General features: G+C 36.3%; 1 protein-coding gene across 1 annotated transcript; it reads left to right on the top strand.

The window, feature by feature from the left end:
- The first annotated feature begins 1838 nt into the window (after positions 1-1838).
- Positions 1839-18215, top strand: LOC109538020 (neurogenic locus protein delta). Its single transcript, XM_019905054.2, has 6 exons — positions 1839-4271; positions 5738-6025; positions 8646-8703; positions 13352-13597; positions 14059-14119; positions 14897-18215. The coding sequence occupies exons 1-6, from the start codon at positions 4224-4226 to the stop codon at positions 16488-16490; spliced, it is 2295 nt and encodes a 764-aa protein (XP_019760613.1). The 5' UTR covers positions 1839-4223; the 3' UTR covers positions 16491-18215.
- The last annotated feature ends 328 nt before the right edge of the window (positions 18216-18543 follow it).

Below are 18543 nucleotides of genomic sequence, written 5' to 3'. Positions count from 1 at the left end.
TGCAACCTACAATTCTGACGATTTACTTCCCCATTCAATATAAATATTGCCTTGTCGGAGCAAAGGATGTTTTCAAATTGAAGTGGATTATACTAATTTATATTCATTAACACTTCACAAAACTGTACTCTTCGATCTGGGTCGTCTTCACTTAATTCTTGTACATGTTGTAATTTGAAAGGATGTCATTTGTCTAACTTTTATTTTTATGCATCGTGGTAGACGTATTTGAAAGATCACGGCAAACCTGACGAACGCTCTTGTGTGAATTATCTCATGCTCCGAACAACTTTAACTCCGCTCTTGGTCAACTTTTAGGTGTCCACTTTGTGGTCGATCTGAAAAACGGATCACTTTAGCGTCATGTGTATATCAAATAAGAGCATTTTTAATCAAAACAAAATAGAGAGGGTAGTCAAAAAATTGCTTTGTCATTTAAAAAATCATAAGCAAATATGCAAACAAAGAATTAACAGAAATTCAGAGTTCAAACAACTTTGAAAAAATATACGAAAGTCACTTCTATCAATAATTAAACATTATCAATTTGTTTGAATTAGTAGTTTAATATCACTAAACAAAAGTTTTTCGGGCAGTTAGGCCGTCCTGGAAAAGATTTTCTTCCTGGCGTTTGATATCACCAATTTCAAGTGCAACTTTTCCTTGCTTAAATCTCAAGCTACCTAAAAATAGTCAGTGCCATTATGCAGTGTTAAAAACATTAGCACTAATGTGTACAAACTGGTCTATCCCTGGCAAGTTCCTGACCTGTTCAAACATAAAAATGAGTTTCAGAAATACTGTTTTCAGGGGTCTTAATTAGTATCTATCATATAAAGAGCTTTTTGGGTGCTATGTTGGTAGCAAGGGTCGGTATATTTTTTTTACTAGCAACTGTATACAGAGTGTAATTTAAGTACGTGATAATCGATCGAGAGCACACAGGGGAGGTCAAAATAATACGGTTAGATCATATGAATTTTTTGAACGCCTACCAAACAAAATTAACGTTTCCAGTCGTAACTTTTCAACGACTTTGTTTATTATAATGAATTTTTAGCGGAATGCATTTCCAAAGAATCTTCATTGATTTATAGGCCGATTCTAAAGCTTTTAAAAGACAGCAGGAACGGACTGGTCCAAGCACATAATCAGATTAAACTTTAATAGAGGTTTCAATTGTTTTCAACTACAAATATAATTTATGGGGAATTGAGCGATATAAATGAAGAATATGATTTTTACGTAAAACTTTCCACAGTTTCAGCAAATAATATTTGTAGTTAAATAATGACACCTGATAATGTTTAAACTGATTATGGGCTGGGACCAGTCCGTTCCTGGGTTCTTTTAAAAGCTTTCAAATCGGTTTATAAATCAGAAAATGACTTTTTTTGCAAATAGATTTCGCCCAACAATCACTATAATATACCTGGTTATTGAAACTATAAACACGGAAAATTGCTGCTGAACTACTTAATTTTATGATGTCATTTTATTGATAAATGGATGATCGCCGAGGGTTCATTTTAAAAAAATCTAATATACAGCGGGACCCAATTACCAGATTCGACCCAAAGTTGATTTTTTCTAAATGGAATGCCCTGTTTATCTTAGTTAAAGCTTAGGGTATCTGAGATATTTGGAGTTTTGTAAAAATGTTGTGTGACAAATTAATAGAAACTTGACTAAAGCATTCAAGGTGTCCCAAAATTGTGTTAAAACAATTGCAGGTTTTGAATGATAATAAGTGGTTTAGTTTAAATGGAACACCCTGTACTTTATGAATAGAATAAAATCGCATATTTTCAGGATTGACTCATTAAATATGGCATATTTTTTCAAATAAAATTAGAAACAAAATGATAATTATAATTTAAAAAAACACCCAGCAAAACTGTTATTGGTTCATACATCACAACGGCAATACCGAACTTCCGATTCGACAGATAAATATACACTCTTTTTAAACACTTCTGCAACATTTATAGCAGTGCTTATTCTTTGGAAAGCTTCTATGATTCTCTCCTTCATATTTTTTGGAGTTATTGAGGCTGCCTTATATTCCATACACACAGTTCCGTATATCTTCATTAAAAAATCCGGAGGAGTCAAATTTGGTAATCGCGGAGGCCAGTTTTGATACCCGCTTTTTCCCTGCTGAAAATCAAGATTTAAAAATGCCCGCACCTCGCGATGAAAATATGCTGGGGCTCCATCCATTTGAAACCACATGGCTGCTCTAATGTCTAACGGAATATATTCTAATAGCATTGGAAGCTTTCTTTGGAAAAAATAGGGGCCGATTAAATTAATTTTTCATTATTTCGCCCCACGCATTTACTGACCACTTGTGCTGATTTTGGATGGTTCTAAAATGTGCGGCTGTGAATCCCATTAAAATTGAAAATTGCGCCCATTGGCATATCCATTATTGTAAAACATGCATTTGTCAAACAACAAAAACTTCATCAAAAAAGTTTTTTTGCATTTTCCAATTATGTTGTTTAATTCTCTCTGGACGCTGGAAGCACAATTCCTTCCCAATGGTTTTCCATATGCAACACTCCCGGTTTGCTTGAATTGAGCTTATTCGGATGACTTCTGCCTGGAAATCTTTCAGCGTACATGCGAGATGCTCATATCAATTTGTTCTTCTTTAGAGTAATCTTTTATGTGTGTTTTGTAAAAAACTACTAACACAACAAGATTGTATAGAAGCGATTTCTAATAAATTAACTGATATTTTAGACCTGTGCACATGCGATAGGTGATTCAATAAATTATTAAATTTAATAATATCGCCATGCCATGAATCCTGAAACTGCGATTTCTATGAAAAGCTAAAGAGTTAGGCGTAGGGTATAATAGACAATTAAATCTTCCTTGGGGTTTCTGTCATAAGCTAGTTATTGCCATTCAATACGTGCAATTGTTAAATTCAATTTTAAGACTCCTTGAATTCCTTAGCCTAATTTTTACTTGTTTGTCACACAACCACCTCTATTGGTAGTCGTAAAGTTGAATTTGATTTCGAAATTCGAAATGGGTGTTCATAACTGAAACTTGCGTTCATTTTCGCAGAACTCCAAAACTCTCAGAAACCGTAAGCTTTAAGTAGGATAACCCTTAATAAAAACTCGTGAACATTACAACACCGTGTAGATTATAAAATAAATTAAAGATATACTCCGAGTGCTCCTGCATTTTTTCATAAAATTATACTTTTTTCCGTTTAGTATAATCTGAATAACCCACCTGCATAAAGTAGTTGAAAAGTTAGAACTCGTAAATTTTGAGTTTATTGTCTCTTCTAGAAAAATAATGAACAAACCGCATTATTTTGACTTGCCCTGTATGCATTCGAGAGATTGTCGCGTACTTAAGAAACAGCCTCTATAGACTTGCGTGAACTTATGTGTGAAGTTGAAACAACGAAATTAATTTCTGGACAACCTCAAAAATTAGGTTATAAAAGTAGCAATTAAAAGAAAATTAAATATATTTCGAAGACGATTCGCGAAATAAATGTTGCTTAAAAGGTGTAAAACAGTAGGAAAATTAAGTGGGACAAAAGCGTACATCACACCACACAGAAGAAGAGAAATATTTTCGAAAGATCGGCAGGGAGTCTTCGGATATGGAGATAATTGTAAAGCACAAGCGGCTAAGTGGGTAATTGTGATTCGCGCGGAAGGGGGTCGGGGTGCGGGTGCCACTAGTGAGTAGCACTTTTTTAGTGCTTTCCAGTACCGCGGAAGCACCCGGCTTTGTACCCCTTAGAGCGCCCCACCACCCGGACACTACCACACGGTCGCACTGCGCTACTAAGCGCTCTTCGCCGACTTCGCTCACACTCAGTCGGTATACTTTGGAAGTTACGGGCGCTGCTTCGTCTGACAGTCTCATTTCGCGTATCCGAAGCCGCTCTTGCTGCATAACGAACGTGAATTATCACAGTGTTTAGTGTATGATTACGATAATAATATGGGGTTACGTATCTACCCGGCTTGATAACACCCCTTTGCCAACAATCCCTGTCTGTGCCGTGTCTTATGTGAATGCTCTCTACAGTGATTATTGTCGTTCAAGTGAACTGTGAAAAGTGATTTTCTTTCTATTTCCCAGCCTATGGCGCGGTGCAGAATACCTTTGAGGTAACAGCACCTGGAAGCTGTTGATTGTCCTTCTTTTGGACTACTCTATCAATTGCAACTCTCATCATGTTTTGGATACTCTACTCTTTCCTCGGCCTGTCTCTAGTCCTCCAGGTAAGTCGACTTGTTTACTTTCATAGTCTAGTTAATATATTTCTGGCTATTCTCCGAACTCTTTCCAGTTCCATTTGACCGACTTCAGACAGTGAAATATTGTATACTTGGTCACTGTCTCTTAAACATATGTGTTTTAATCAACGGTTCTATCTACAATTTACGCGCTCGAAGCATAACCGATAACCGTCATTTTTCATCCCGCGCATTCTTCAGCACATCACGCTTTCTTTTTTCACATTTTCCAAAAGATACAAATTACAATTTGGAACATGATTACATTCGATCATTCTGCCATGTTCTCTATTGGTGTCTAAAAACTCTCTCTTCTCTAATGCCAATTTCAAAAATCCTCTTGTTTCCCACGATAACGTGCAATTTTACCATTTTAAATAATCGCATAATATCTATTATGGAGTTTCCCAAATATTGTTTAAAACTTACCAGAACCATTAATTAAATCCGACAAAAACTTTACCGCGTATCATTTTAGTTTATTTACGTTACCTTTTATTTCTTATACTTAACCGCATGAATAATTTAATTGTAGTTTTGCAATTATTTGACTCCTTTACTGGAAAGTAATTAAATATTTCTGCCATTTTAACAAGATTCTCTTGCATGAACTTTTCATTGGTTCCCATCTCAGTCTTTCACTTTATGGTTCTCAGAGATAATTATTTATGTAATTTCGGCTCAAGAATTTCACTTTTTGGTTGCAAGATTTAAGCGTCTGCTTAACTTTTTCTATCTTTAGAAATATTATTTTCTCGTAACAATTTAAAATTATTGGCCCGTGATCATCTATCATACACTGCACTAATATCCCTCAGTTAGGAGTTAAGTAGTGAGTCATGTAAGAATTGAATAAATAGTATCTGAATTAACAATGAATACTTGTTTATACCCATGGCATATTGAATTCCGTTAACTTAATTGCCGCTCCAACGTGACATTTGCCCATTTTGCCCATATGACATCGATATCTAAAAGTTAATTTTGAAGCATAAGGTCTTTATAAATGACTACTCGTAGGCAGTCATTTCGATGCCATATGACATGTTTGAAACTCATTGCCCTTGGCTACCAAAGCTGTTACCTAGTTCTGAAGATATAATGACGGTGATCAATTTTTCCTTTTAAGCTACTCGTCAGACACATTTTTTAGCCTTCCCCATACAAACTTGTAATAATGTTTTGTCTGATTTAATATCAGATATAAATTAAACTGAACAGCTATTAGATATATAAGCCTCAATATCCAGAAAAATATGGCCCATTCGAACGTCAGTGTCACCGCAATTATACATATTTAGATAGCACATCTGTAGAACAGAGTGGAGTTATTTATACTCAATCTTGGCAAACATTTGTAGAGCGGCAAATAAAAAAAATCACTATTAAATATGCAGGCATGGGGTTAACAAGTACTATAGAATAGATACTGGAAACGAATTTTTTTTCAGACCCTTTCTTCGGGGGTGTTCGAGTTGAGATTGCTCTCCTTCGACAACCAAGCTGGAAAAGATGACTTGGGTAAATGTTGTTCTGGACGACCGTCAGGTCTGGAATGTGAAGGAGATTGCCGGCCGCGCTTCCGGATATGTCTAAAAGAATATCAAGTGAAAATTGACGCCACCTCTCCTTGTACTTTTGGCGATGTCATCACTTCTGAATTGGGTCCCGGACCTGCTGATGATCCTCAAAGTGGATTTGCCAATGCTATTGCAATGCGCTTTCCATTTACTTGGCCGGTACGTATTTTTAATGTACTAATTCCATTCTTCGAGCTAGTATTAGGTAATTGTGCTTCTAACGAAGCATTTCATAACTGTAACATTATAAATTCGGCTTGAATTCTTAAAACATCCGACCAAATCGGAGATCCTCATAAATTATTCGACAGCGACTTTGGATGATACAAACCATGTATCGTTGTGGCACGCAGAATTGCTGCCTGGAGTGTACCACAATTTCCGCTCAAAGACTTTCAAGCATCTTAGACCCGTCCCGGCTCTCGAAAGCCAGGTACCCTACCGTGGGAACTGCACCCATTGTCACTTCACAAATTTAAAATTAATAAAACCAGATTTATTGATCAAATTTGTAAGATTTGCTTTACACTAATTTTGATTGAACAATTCCCAGAATATTTTCTGTTTTTTATATTGCTCTGTTTGCTAAATATCACATTTCAGTTATTTTCCCCTTAATCTTATCATCAATGACTAATTTACTTGTTCAAAAACGTCATTATTTTTAGTCGGTGCTTTATGAATAATACCTTTTGTATTTGAGTGTTGATCTGTCTCACATAATCGCATATAAGAAATCGTCTCGAATTTTATTATTGTTTATTGATAACATTTGTAAATCTATCAGCAGCAGTTTTTCATACAATATGCTTAAGTTGGAACCAAGGAATGTTAATTAAAAATCCATTAATTCCGCATTATTAGTATATGTTGTAATTTTTAAGAACGGTAAAAAAGAACGAGCTCGTAGCGGAACATTCTGAACAATTTTCTGATATGTATCCACACACGTTTTTAACATAGCTAACAGTATTCATTGGTCCGCTGCATTGTAAAGAATTTAATTAATATATTTTCGCTAAAACGATGAAGTTGGAAAGCGTAACTGTATGTGGGTTTGAAGAAGATATTTCCGCGTTTTCGAATAGATTCCATGCTATTGGTGCAACAGCCTAACTAACGCTTCAATGATTGATATTTATTGTTTCAACATTCTACATAAGAATATTACGATTTTAAACAATTAACTTAACTTTGTTTACTTTTTTATATTTAGTGTAATTTTGCAATGCGCTTTGAGGTCTTCGTTCAGAAAATTGTTCACAATCAGTGGCTTTGGAGTGGTGCAGTAGAGAGTTCAAGCTTTTAAAATCTATACCATAACGAAAATTGACTGATAATCGAATAATTTAAGTTCTTACTAAAATAAATGTTTTCAGAATTTTTTATTCTTTTTTAACTTTGATTAAAAAATGCACAGTTTCATCCGTCAAAAAAATTCTGCACAGTTTTCAGTTCTTCATAACATTTTCAGTTTTTAAATCCAAATCGAATGTGCTGATTGAACTATTTGAATTACTTTGCATATTTTATCATACGAACAGGTGCATGTTTATGTTTGTGATCAATGAGAACAAAAGTTCACAGGATTTAAGCAAACAGCAGGCAGCAGGTATCTGAAAGTATCTAGAGTATATTCGCTAGATCTGAAGTAAAGTAAAATTATGAACTAATGGAATTTGACATTTAACAAACCGCGCTGTTTAAATATTCCTGCCCAGAAAATGTAATTGAATTGGCTATGTGATGCCTCATTTGCGCAATATTTTTAGCTCGAATACGGCCGCCCAGTTCTAAAATGATAATTATGTAATATCTGCCCAAATGTCGGAGATTGTGTCGATTCCTATGGAAGTAATCGTATTGTATTTACAGGGAGTAATTTTTGTTTAATTGAATTGAATTTTTTATTTCTAATAATCACAGCTACAACGCTTCTGGCAAAGCGTCCAAACTTATAATTGGTTTGCTCAAAAGTGGACTAGTCACATTTTAGCCAGTACTTAAAAGCTTTGAATTCGATTTCGGGAAATTTTTGCGTTCAATTTTAGGTACTTAAAAATTGTATTTTTTACCTGCAAATATTTTAAAATGGAAAACTTTTAATCGCGACTCTCAATTAAACAAAATAACGGTAGGAAAAGCTGTCCATTGGCACCGAAAAAGCATTTTTCTGTTACCTATCTAAAACTGTTTGTGTTAATTTTGTAAAAATTTCAAGAGATAGTTACTTACTGAGAAAGCTAGTATAAATACAATTAAATGTTTCATAATAAAAGCTTATTAGAGGCGTGAATGTAACTGAATGGGAATTGTTTGATATTACTTGCACGCAATTGAAAGTCTACGGTTTAGACAAATAAACAGTCCAATGAGTATATTAGAGTAAGTGGCACTTTGCCAAATAGTTCATTGGGTGTTAGCTTCCTGTGCCCTAATGACCTTCTAATTTGTTCGTTTACCAGTAAGTCAGGATCATATTTAATGGGAAAAAAATAAAGCAAAAACTTATCTTTGACCTAGCTAAGCTTATATGCGTTGACTGATACGAATACTATAATACTATGGTAATCATTAAGTATACCCAACCGAGGTTTGTTCCCATGGATTTTTTTTCTTCAAACTGGATCTCCGATACATTTTATAATAACATATCATCTGTTCAATCATGAGAAATAAAGAACAGGTGATCGCAACATTGCATGTACAAGTAGCATCTTCCCGTCTTTATAGTGAAAGTGGTTTCACATTTATAAATATATTTTTTCTTATTTTGCAGGGTACCTTCTCGCTGATCGTGGAAGCTTGGCATGGCAACCAATCGGCCCATTCAGCAGGTAAGCGCTATTTTACGAAAATCTTCAATGGCTAGGGTATTTGTTAAGAAAATAAATCGGGTCTTTTGTAAAATCCACACTTTTGTTCGGTTGTTATTCGGTGGCTTTATAGCTTCCTTGCAGCATAAGAGCGCTTATGGGAGCATTTTTCTATCTAACGCACACTTAGTTCTAGGTAATAGAAGTTCCTAAATTCGTCAAATTCAATCACAGTACATAATTTTGCTCTATATTTAATAAATTAGGCCTTAGTGCTTTTCCATTTCTGATGTCTGTTATGACACTTAATAAATAGTTTTTAATAAAATGTTTTTAAAATATGTTGCGCTGGAAGGTTTTGCTAGGATTTGCTGTCAGCTGTTGATTTATTTTATATCCCTTGGAGTTTGTTGCCCCATCGAATATGTACCCTCTATTGAATACGTACTTTTTCCGTCACACCTGCCTTTGAATGGTGCTGAATCTATCGCATGTCGCTGTTCTTTTTTACCTGTGAGGAACAGTGAATCGTTTCAAAATCAACAAACACAGACTTTTAATTTTTACACACTTTTTAAATGCGTGTAATTATCATTTCCTGGGAGCAAGATTGCTTTCAGTGTGATGGAAGTTGAAAATGAAGTGCAGGAGGTCTGAGTATAGTCTATGATGTTTCCAGCCCAAGCCTGTTAATATACAAATCGTGGAAGCGTTTTTATCAATTCCAGTACCGTAAGAGACTTTCTTCGGTGTATGCGTTGTAAAACTAAATAAATATGTGGCACGATATAGAGCCACATGCATAACAGCTGTCAACTGCTCTCGCTGTACGCTCAGCCCTCTTCCTGATAAGTTAAAGGTTGTTCTTCCGGTAATATTTTTCAATACAGTGAGATAGACAAGTTCAGATTTCCGTACTTAATTGACTGCCTTTGTTTTTTGTCATTTGCTCGAGTGTAAGCAAACAATCTAGGGGAGAAAACCGCATTTGTTTATCCGACATAAAAACCGACTTGATCGGGATTTAGTAGTATAATGAAAAAACACATTAAGTGGTTTCAATCAGTTCATAGTCGCACTATTTCTAAAAATATGCTTCTAAGAAGTATATACATGTACTATGTTTTTCAGCAAACTCCCCTCCCAGTTGCAATGGGAAATAATTTCAATGTAACTTTCGAAGAATGTTTTTTGATGAAACTCTTATCTTATGGACTCTGCACTAATATTTGCTTTACGGAGGCACGCGACAAAAAATAAACAAAAACATATCTGCGATTGTCTCTTAGATTATCCAATGGCACATAAGCCAAACAATATATGCTTCAAATTGAAAACGAAAAGTTGCTGAAATTTAATGCGATATGGTGTGCCCTAGCTTGGGTTTACATAACGACCAGGTGCTACAGAACAGGGTAACCGTTCTCTGAGGTCCCCTCCCCTCGTTTTTACTATCGAACAGTTATGCAGTTGACGGCACATGATAAATATATCCCGAACTCTCTTCTGACCGATTACAATGTCATAACCCTAACTTAGTGACGTTTTCAGCCATTTGTTAGAAGCTTAGTCACTTCTTAAACTTTTTTATTTATGCTTCACAGTATCTCTTTATCCCGTTAAACCGCACCGAAGTGCCATATGTTTATTTTTGGTATTTCGACCATTAAATGGGCCTCTGTCTACCTTCCATGACTTCTTTAAAAGGTCCAAATAGATCTCAAATCTCTAGAAGATCGAGAGCCAGAAAAACAGCGCTTCAAAACTTTAAAATTATAATCGGAGGTATAAAATCAGTTTCATTCATCTATCAAGCACCCATTCAAGAACACCCAACATTCTCATACAGAGTAACTGAACCTATTAAAACCTCAAGTGGTAAATATCATAATTTCGAACGGAAGGAAAGTTTTCTCGAAGACAATATCGAATGGTGTGCGTGTGTGTGTGTCTGGTAGATCTTTAAAGTAAATAAGCCCAGCAAGACAGGTTTTCCTCCTTTAATTAACAGATCTTCGTTAATGCGAAGAAAGAAACAGTAAATAAATGCTCGCGTAAGATACTGAAAACTAAACGCTAAACAGGCACAAGGAAACTAGCCTAGAGTACGCTTTGAAAGCGCTTGCGTAGTACAGGGAAGCGCGTGGATTATATTTAAAATTATCGTTTTGTTCTTGTTCGAATGAGCGGAAAATGCACGTTTTTCATTTGTTTACTCTCAGAAGCATAATATCATCGTACTGAAATAAAAAGTTCGCCCCAAAGTGAGTCTTTGTAAATGATAATGCTATCGACTAAATAATTAACTGAATGCTAGGGAAATTGCAAAGTTTCTAAAAAGCTTAATGTGTTTTTTAGAAGTACTTACGTGTGCCATAATAAGCAATGTTGCGAGAAATCTTAAATTATGGTGTGGCATCTATTGTGTTTTTTTATGGTTGAGCACACTTAGTTTGAAAGTCAAGTTGTTTTTAAATAGCATTTCTTCTCAAACAGTAATTATTTCTTATACGTCATCTCTAAAAACCGGTAGGAATAATGAATTTCTCATATTTAACTATAATACTCACTTTATTAAAACGCCGGTTATATATTTTTCCGTATGAACCATCGCAATATAACGTGTGAACCTACTTCATTAAGATCTCGGTAATGATCCCGATCTTTATGTAGAAAGATACTTTTGCCTTTGTGAATTAACATAACTGGTATAACTCGGATGCTTTTATAATCTATTAAGCCTCATATTGCTTGCAGCATTTCTGCACATCCGATTGGAATTTAAATGGCATTTGGCCTAAAACCCAACATCGATTTAAAATGTTTATGATGCTTTCTATTTAACGTAAAATTAGTTTAATTATTCCAAAAGATCAATTTTGAATTTTAATCTTTATTAGTCCATATTTTGCATCTATTTAGTCGAATATGTTTTACGAACGGTAAATTAATGTTCTCCAGTGCTGAACTCAATCTAAAATTATCATTTTATGTACCTCATTTTTACTTTAAATGTGGTACCTTACTGTTCAACAGATTTTTTTTAACGAAGTTAAGAAATATTTTCATCTTTAAAAGCTAGTTTTCAAAAATTGTTAAAAAAACAAAACTTAAATTGCTTATTTATTCGTCTTGGAAGTACGGGTTTTTTGATATATACGTTTCTTGGATTGTCTGCTATAGATGAATACCAACCAAAGTAAGTCGCTTACTATTATACCTCATACAACTTGTTACCTAATCTTCTGGTTCACATCTTGAGAGAGTAGGTTGATGTGTGTGTGCCACCGGATGTCCTGTCTTTTTTATTTTCTCCCCAACTTGTGGAATACAATCTCGTACTTCCTTTGAGCAACCCTTCTGTGCTGTATTAATGCCAGGTGATCAAAACTGTGTTTTTTTATGGAATAGTTTCATCATTTTCCAACATTTTATTTGCCCGGAAGCTTTTTATGTAAAATAATGACGGTTCTTCACAAAGCTGACCAAAACATTTATTGAAGATCCTTGAATATCTAATCAGTTATTTTAGTGATTGATGCTTAAATACCTGCCATTGTTTTAATAATTTAACAAGAATGTATGGCTGTTCTTTTCGACAGTCACATTAAACATCCCATGAAAATTGTTGAATTAAACGAGTGGAGAAGCATTTATTTTTAAAGCATTTTAGCAAAGCTAATTAATAACGATAAACATAGGGAATTAATTGTTTCGGTGGATGCAATATATTTTAGCTGTTTTATTTACAAAGATTAAACAGTTTGGGCCAGTTTAATCAAGTCACGAATCTGACGAGACTGAGTAAAAATCTTGGGAATGGGCAAAGGTGTTCTTTGTTTTTCATACCGGATACAGCTGTTCTCAGGACAGGATGCTTTACTATATGGTGCAGGTGTATTTTGCTCTCCTTCTTAAACCACTTTTCTCGTCTTGTTCGCCGATGTTTTAGCCACTGGAGGAGTTATTTAAGAATAAAAATTTCCTTAATTTAAACGAAACATACAATTTTTATCGTCGTATTATTCTTCATATAATCAATCAGCTGTTCCCCGATTATGCTTTGATATTTCTTTGAGGATAATGATAAATGTTCTAGATTAACTAGATATCAATACCCTTTTATGAAGAGAATAGTGAAGGGTTCTTTGTTAGAGTTGTGAATGGGTCGGATTAACGTTTCAATGCCGACATAATATTTCAAAGGAATTTATAATTCCTTAAAAAGCTCAGTAATATTTGGGTTAAAAAAGTATAGGCAAATCGATTTACCCTGGCGACCATAAAAAATTGTTAATGTATTGCGAATTTAAGACATACGCGTTACAATCAATGTATTTTTATAGCTTAAGATAACGGTGTTCGTTTTGACACAGTTCTGTCTTGAAATTATACAGTCTAGGACATGGGAACCATGAGAAATAAAAACAGAATTATCTCTTACTGTAAAATTTATTATCTTAATAAATATAAGACGGAATTTTGTTTGAAGAAAACCTCGAACACCTTTTATATAAATCTGTTCTGGGATATAGATTAGCTTCGCGCATTGCTTTGTTTGTTCAAGGCGCTACTCGAGATTTTGGGAACCACCATTATCACCTTTCCCATTGAATTAATGCTTTATTAAATGTAGGTACATGTAATACAAAAATACTTTTTTTTCCAGTTCTGGTTAGTAGACTTATGCGACAACGCTATTTGGATGTGAGTGAACAGTGGACAGAAGACACACACAGCTCCAAATATTCTACCTTAAGATTTGAATATCGGGTTACTTGCGAACCACATTACTATGGCAAAGGCTGTGAAGACCTGTGCCGTCCACGTGATGATAGTTTTGGCCATTACAGCTGTTCCCCTTCAGGGGAACGCGTGTGTTTAGCCGGATGGACTGGAGATTATTGCACGAAAGGTAAGTCTGGGGAAATTATACTTTTGTATTTTGCAAAGTTTTTTATTCTAACAATATTACTTAATACGTCCGTGTGTAATAATATTGACGTGTGTATTTATAGTAAATATAAAGAAGGCACAAAAAAATGTAAATTTTGTATCGTAAGGAAAAAATTGACCGCGAGATCTAAGACGTGAGCTTCACTTGCTGCCGAGTATTCAGCCGTTCAGCCGGCGAATGGTTCCCACGATCGCAGCATACCTGTCTGTCTACAGGGTGTTCCGCATAAAATAGCCCGCAGAGAATTAATAACACGGCTTGACATTTAATCATTCAGCTGTTTTACGTTTGTTCAAAAAATCGATTCTTTGATCTACTGCCTATACGTTATCAAGATTCTTATGGTACTAGGCTGAAATGGTTCAGGTTGACCCTTTAAGCTCGATATGATGTATTAAGACCACCTTCTTTTGTTTCAGCGCAATGCTTACCAGGATGCGATGAACAACATGGTCATTGTACGCGACCAAACGAGTGCAAGTAAGTATTCGCTGCATAGTTATTATTTTTAATTATTGGTCAATAATTAAATGAGCGATCGGACGGAAGATATCCTCTATAATCTGTTCTGCGGCTGGCTTATCCTAGGTAGTTAAAGTTCACGTTTACAAGTACCAATAATTGTGGGATTCCGACATTACTTTCATTGATGATTCATATTTGTGAGCAAATTGGAATTGTAGAAATCTGTGGGAACCTGGGAACTATTTGTATTTTTATCTCTGCTTGCTTGTAAATGTTAAATTATGTTAAGCAAAGACTGCCCTGATTTTCCACCAGTTAATTCAAGACTTTGCACTCTTATTTTGCCAGTTTACTGTTCGTCATAACTGCGCAAAGTTAAAGCGCTTCAACTTCAAGTTACATCAAATGTGCATTTGAGGTCAACATTTTGGACCATCAATAAGATCATCTTAATTTAAAGCATCTTAGATGCAACTCTACGCGGAAATCAAGCACCGGCTGGCCATCGCCGATCCGCATTATCCATTCTAATCGTGCGCTAAGAAGCGGCGGCTCATTGAGTTGCAGCCCAAGTCGCGGGGAGGGGGCACGCCCACGGAGCCTTTTCCCACGCTGCCCGTTGGCAAGTATGCAGGTCAAGGAAAGGTTACCTGTGGGTCGGCGGCCCGCCGATGAAAATTGCAAACCCGGACCTGATAACCAAATCGCAAATTTTTATCAATTTTTCGTCCTCCGCTAATATATTTTAAACAAGAAATAATTTCGCAACTAATTTTTACATGTTTGTTTCAGGTGTCAGTCCGGATGGGAAGGTCCATTGTGTGATAAATGTCAACGTTACCCTGGATGCATGCATGGCTCATGTGTAAAACCCTGGGATTGCTTATGCGATGACGGATGGGGAGGCCTTTTTTGCAACCAAGACCTCAACTTTTGCACCAATCACCTCCCTTGCCGCAATGGTGGAACTTGCTTCAACACCGGGGAAGGCAGTTACACATGCAGTTGCCCTCCTGGATACAATGGAACAGATTGTGAAGTAGCGACAGATGACTGTGCCAGAACTCCTTGCCTACACGGAGGCACCTGCCTTAAGTCGGAGAACAGCGATACTTTCGTTTGCCAGTGTACATCAGGATATGGAGGATCTATTTGCCAGACTCCTCTTCCACTTCCCACAGCTCCTGGTTGCTCTGGGAATCCCTGTAATAATGGAGGAAGCTGTCAGGATGTGAGTGGAGGTTATCGCTGCACGTGCCGTCCAGGATTTACAGGACCAAGCTGTGAGCGTCATTTGGGTGTCTGTGATCCCACCCCTTGCGAAAATGGTGGTGTATGTTCCGAAGCGACCGGTGCTCCACACGGTTTCCGTTGCGCTTGTCCAGCTGGATTCGTGGGCGATCGCTGTCAAGTCGACGTGGACGATTGTGCCGGTGGCAACCCTTGCCTAAATGGTGGCACGTGTATAGACAAAGTCAATGAATTCCGTTGTCAGTGTGTACCTGGATTTGCCTCGAGATTGTGCCAAGATCGAGTAGACTATTGCATTGCAAAACCTTGTGCCAACGGAGGCACTTGCCACCAACTTCTTAATGATTATGAGTGCCGGTGTCCCCCAGGGTTTGGTGGAAAGGACTGTAGTATAGAAGTAGATGAATGCCGATCAGACCCATGTAAAAACGGTGGAACCTGCGTTGGTCGCCCCCGAGGCTATGAATGCATTTGCCCTGTGGGATTTCTTGGTAGAGACTGTGTCGAATCAAGCGCAGGTGCTGCGTCCAGTGCTCGAATATCCACTGAATCCACTTTGACTGCAGAACACGTTATAGTAATCGCTACTATTTCAACATTTGTCCCTCTGCTTGCTTTAATTGCTGTAGGAGCTATAGCCTGCTTAAAACACCGCAGGAAACGGGAAAAAGCAAGGGCAGATGAAGAAGCTCGACTACAAAATGAACAAAATACGGCAAACAGCAGTTTTGCCAAGCGAGGAGCAGCAATGGCTGCAGATGCACGAATGATCAAGAATTCATGGGGGAAATGTACCAACAACGCCATAGAAGAAGCAAATGTAGGAGATCTCGAACCTTTCCCTAAGCAACAGCAGCAAGTGATTGATGGGCGACCTGTGTATGGACTGCAGCGAAGTCGTTCACAAAAACAGTTGAACACAGAATCATCATCGACAGCAACGTCCGCAGCAGTAGCAGCCGCTCGAGCTTCAGCTCTATTAGTGGCTAAACTACATGAGCCTGATTATGAACCTATAAAGCGCCTATCAGTGATGTCGCATAGCGATCCACCGCTTAAAGACGCTCCTGTGTTTGTGGTAGAAGAACACTTTCGAGTGCCCGTGTCTGGTGGCTTATTTGCTACCGAGGTGTGATAGACGGAGGCTTTAGCTTAGCTTCCGCCCCCTACGACTGCTGTGTTCTGGTTTTGAGTCACCGCAGGTCCTAAACCAAAAACTTTTCTCTACCCTTCTTTTATGTTTCTATGTGTTTACTTATTTCTTTATTTATGATACTGTAGCTAATTTAAATTATTTCAAATTTATTTTCTCGCGGTACTCATCCGGAAAAATTCGGCATTAGCCGAAGACGGGCGTTGCGTGATTGTGATGCTCTGCCGTGGCTCCCCATCGGCCGATCCAAAGCTCATTTGTCCATAGTGTAAATACTAGCTTGTAAAATCCTGTAAAGTAACTTAAGCGTTTGGATCAACCGGAAACCAAAGATTGGGCTATGGCGAGTCGCCTTACTTTTGCGCAGCGTACCTTCGGGTAGAATTTTCTAATTGTACCCTTGTGATGCATTTAAGTGAGCTAACTCACCCGAGGGGTTAGTTGCTAGTGAGTTATTTGTATATATAAATAAGCTAATTTAGTTCAGCGCCGATTTAAAAATGGTTTTCAGGCTTACTTTCGATATTCTTGAATGTTTGGGAATGTACAAAATATTTTATAAAATGAATACAAAATATTCTGTCCTATACAATTTTTATATGGAAGTATAATTCCACTTATTTGGAATATAAGGCAAAATAAGTCGAATTAGTTCGAAAATTCAGAAACGCTTTCTTTAGAAAAAGTGGAATGTTTCTCAGTTTCATGCTCTAATGGAAGCCTTTCGAAACCATGTCGTTTTCATTTGCAGGAAACCGACATGGTTTGTGCTAAATTGTAATATCATCAAAAATTCAACAGAAATATGGGATGTTTGACTCATTTTACCTCAAGATATTATATTGGTGTAACATTTTTAATTTGTCACTGACTGAAGTTTGACAGATCAAAAGCGTGATTCTTTTGGGACCAATAGTGAATTTTTTGAAAAAAATAAAAATGTTACAACATGCCAATAAATATATGCCGTTAAGTATTATGAATAAGCTAAGATTTATCACACTTGAGAAAATAATGCTTGAAAATCTTTTTAAAGCCAAATGATGTGTTATAGGTTTCTGCTTTTTAGAGCAAGCCGATTTTGTGACTGCCCCTCATTAGTCATCAATAACTTGGAGCGAATATTATATTGTTGCTGCACTAAATCTTGCTTTCGCGTATTTATTTTTGGCCAGTGGACTTTAAGTTTGGATTTAGCGGAGCAACCGTCACTCCTGTTGTTGGTCATACAATCTATTGTATGTATTTTGTACTTAATATGAACAAAGAAACAATGTTCCTGTAATGTAAACTAAGTCATTTTTGTAGTTGGCGTTGCCGGAAAAACAATTTTTGTCAATTTTTTTTGCAGCGCCAATGTGTCAGGGTATACCAAGGAAAAACCTACACCATAATGCTCTTAATTAAAAGTATATTTTTTACTATTTTAGTCGAAAGCCGCTATTTTACCTTACTTTTAATTCGGAGCAGTTTAGCGACGTAGTGTCAGAATTTGTGGTGTGAATCTCCCTGTAGTTTTGTAGTACTACTTAACCGTTGGGCAAGTTAAAAGACTTAATAATAGTAAAGACGTTTTGTAATATATTCCTGTGTATATTTATAGTCTGTACTTATAAAGATTTGTTCTGTTTCTAATGAAGCGGCTGTATTTGTTCCTCATGTGAATAATGTTATTTAAAAGTTATCTTAATACATTTTTGTTCTATACACAGTTGTTTTATTTATTGGTTTCAAATTCCCTGTTGTATGTCATGTTTATGGCCTATAAAACAAAAATAGAGTCGTATGAATTACGTTTCAATTATCCAACCTGGACTTTTACCGCCGTCTACCCGCGGATTTTTTTAATTCGGTGTACATACTTAGGCTGCGGTTAACTGAACATAAGAAAATGTTGATAATGAAATCTTAATAACCTTTATGAGGCAATACTCCTTTTCATATCGGAATATTTCACGTCAATAATTTGTAATATTGACAGATTTTTTAAACTGAACGATTTTATTAAGACAGGAAAAAATCAGGCTGTTTATTA

The sequence above is a fragment of the Dendroctonus ponderosae genome, unplaced genomic scaffold, assembly GCF_020466585.1.
Source record: "Dendroctonus ponderosae isolate FM_Combo_2020 unplaced genomic scaffold, Dpon_F_20191213v2 Dpon_F_20191213_1, whole genome shotgun sequence".
NCBI classification, from domain to species: Eukaryota; Metazoa; Arthropoda; class Insecta; order Coleoptera; family Curculionidae; genus Dendroctonus; species Dendroctonus ponderosae.
The sequence above is the reverse complement of the archived record's forward strand: the minus strand, read 5'-3'. Positions and strand labels throughout refer to the sequence as shown.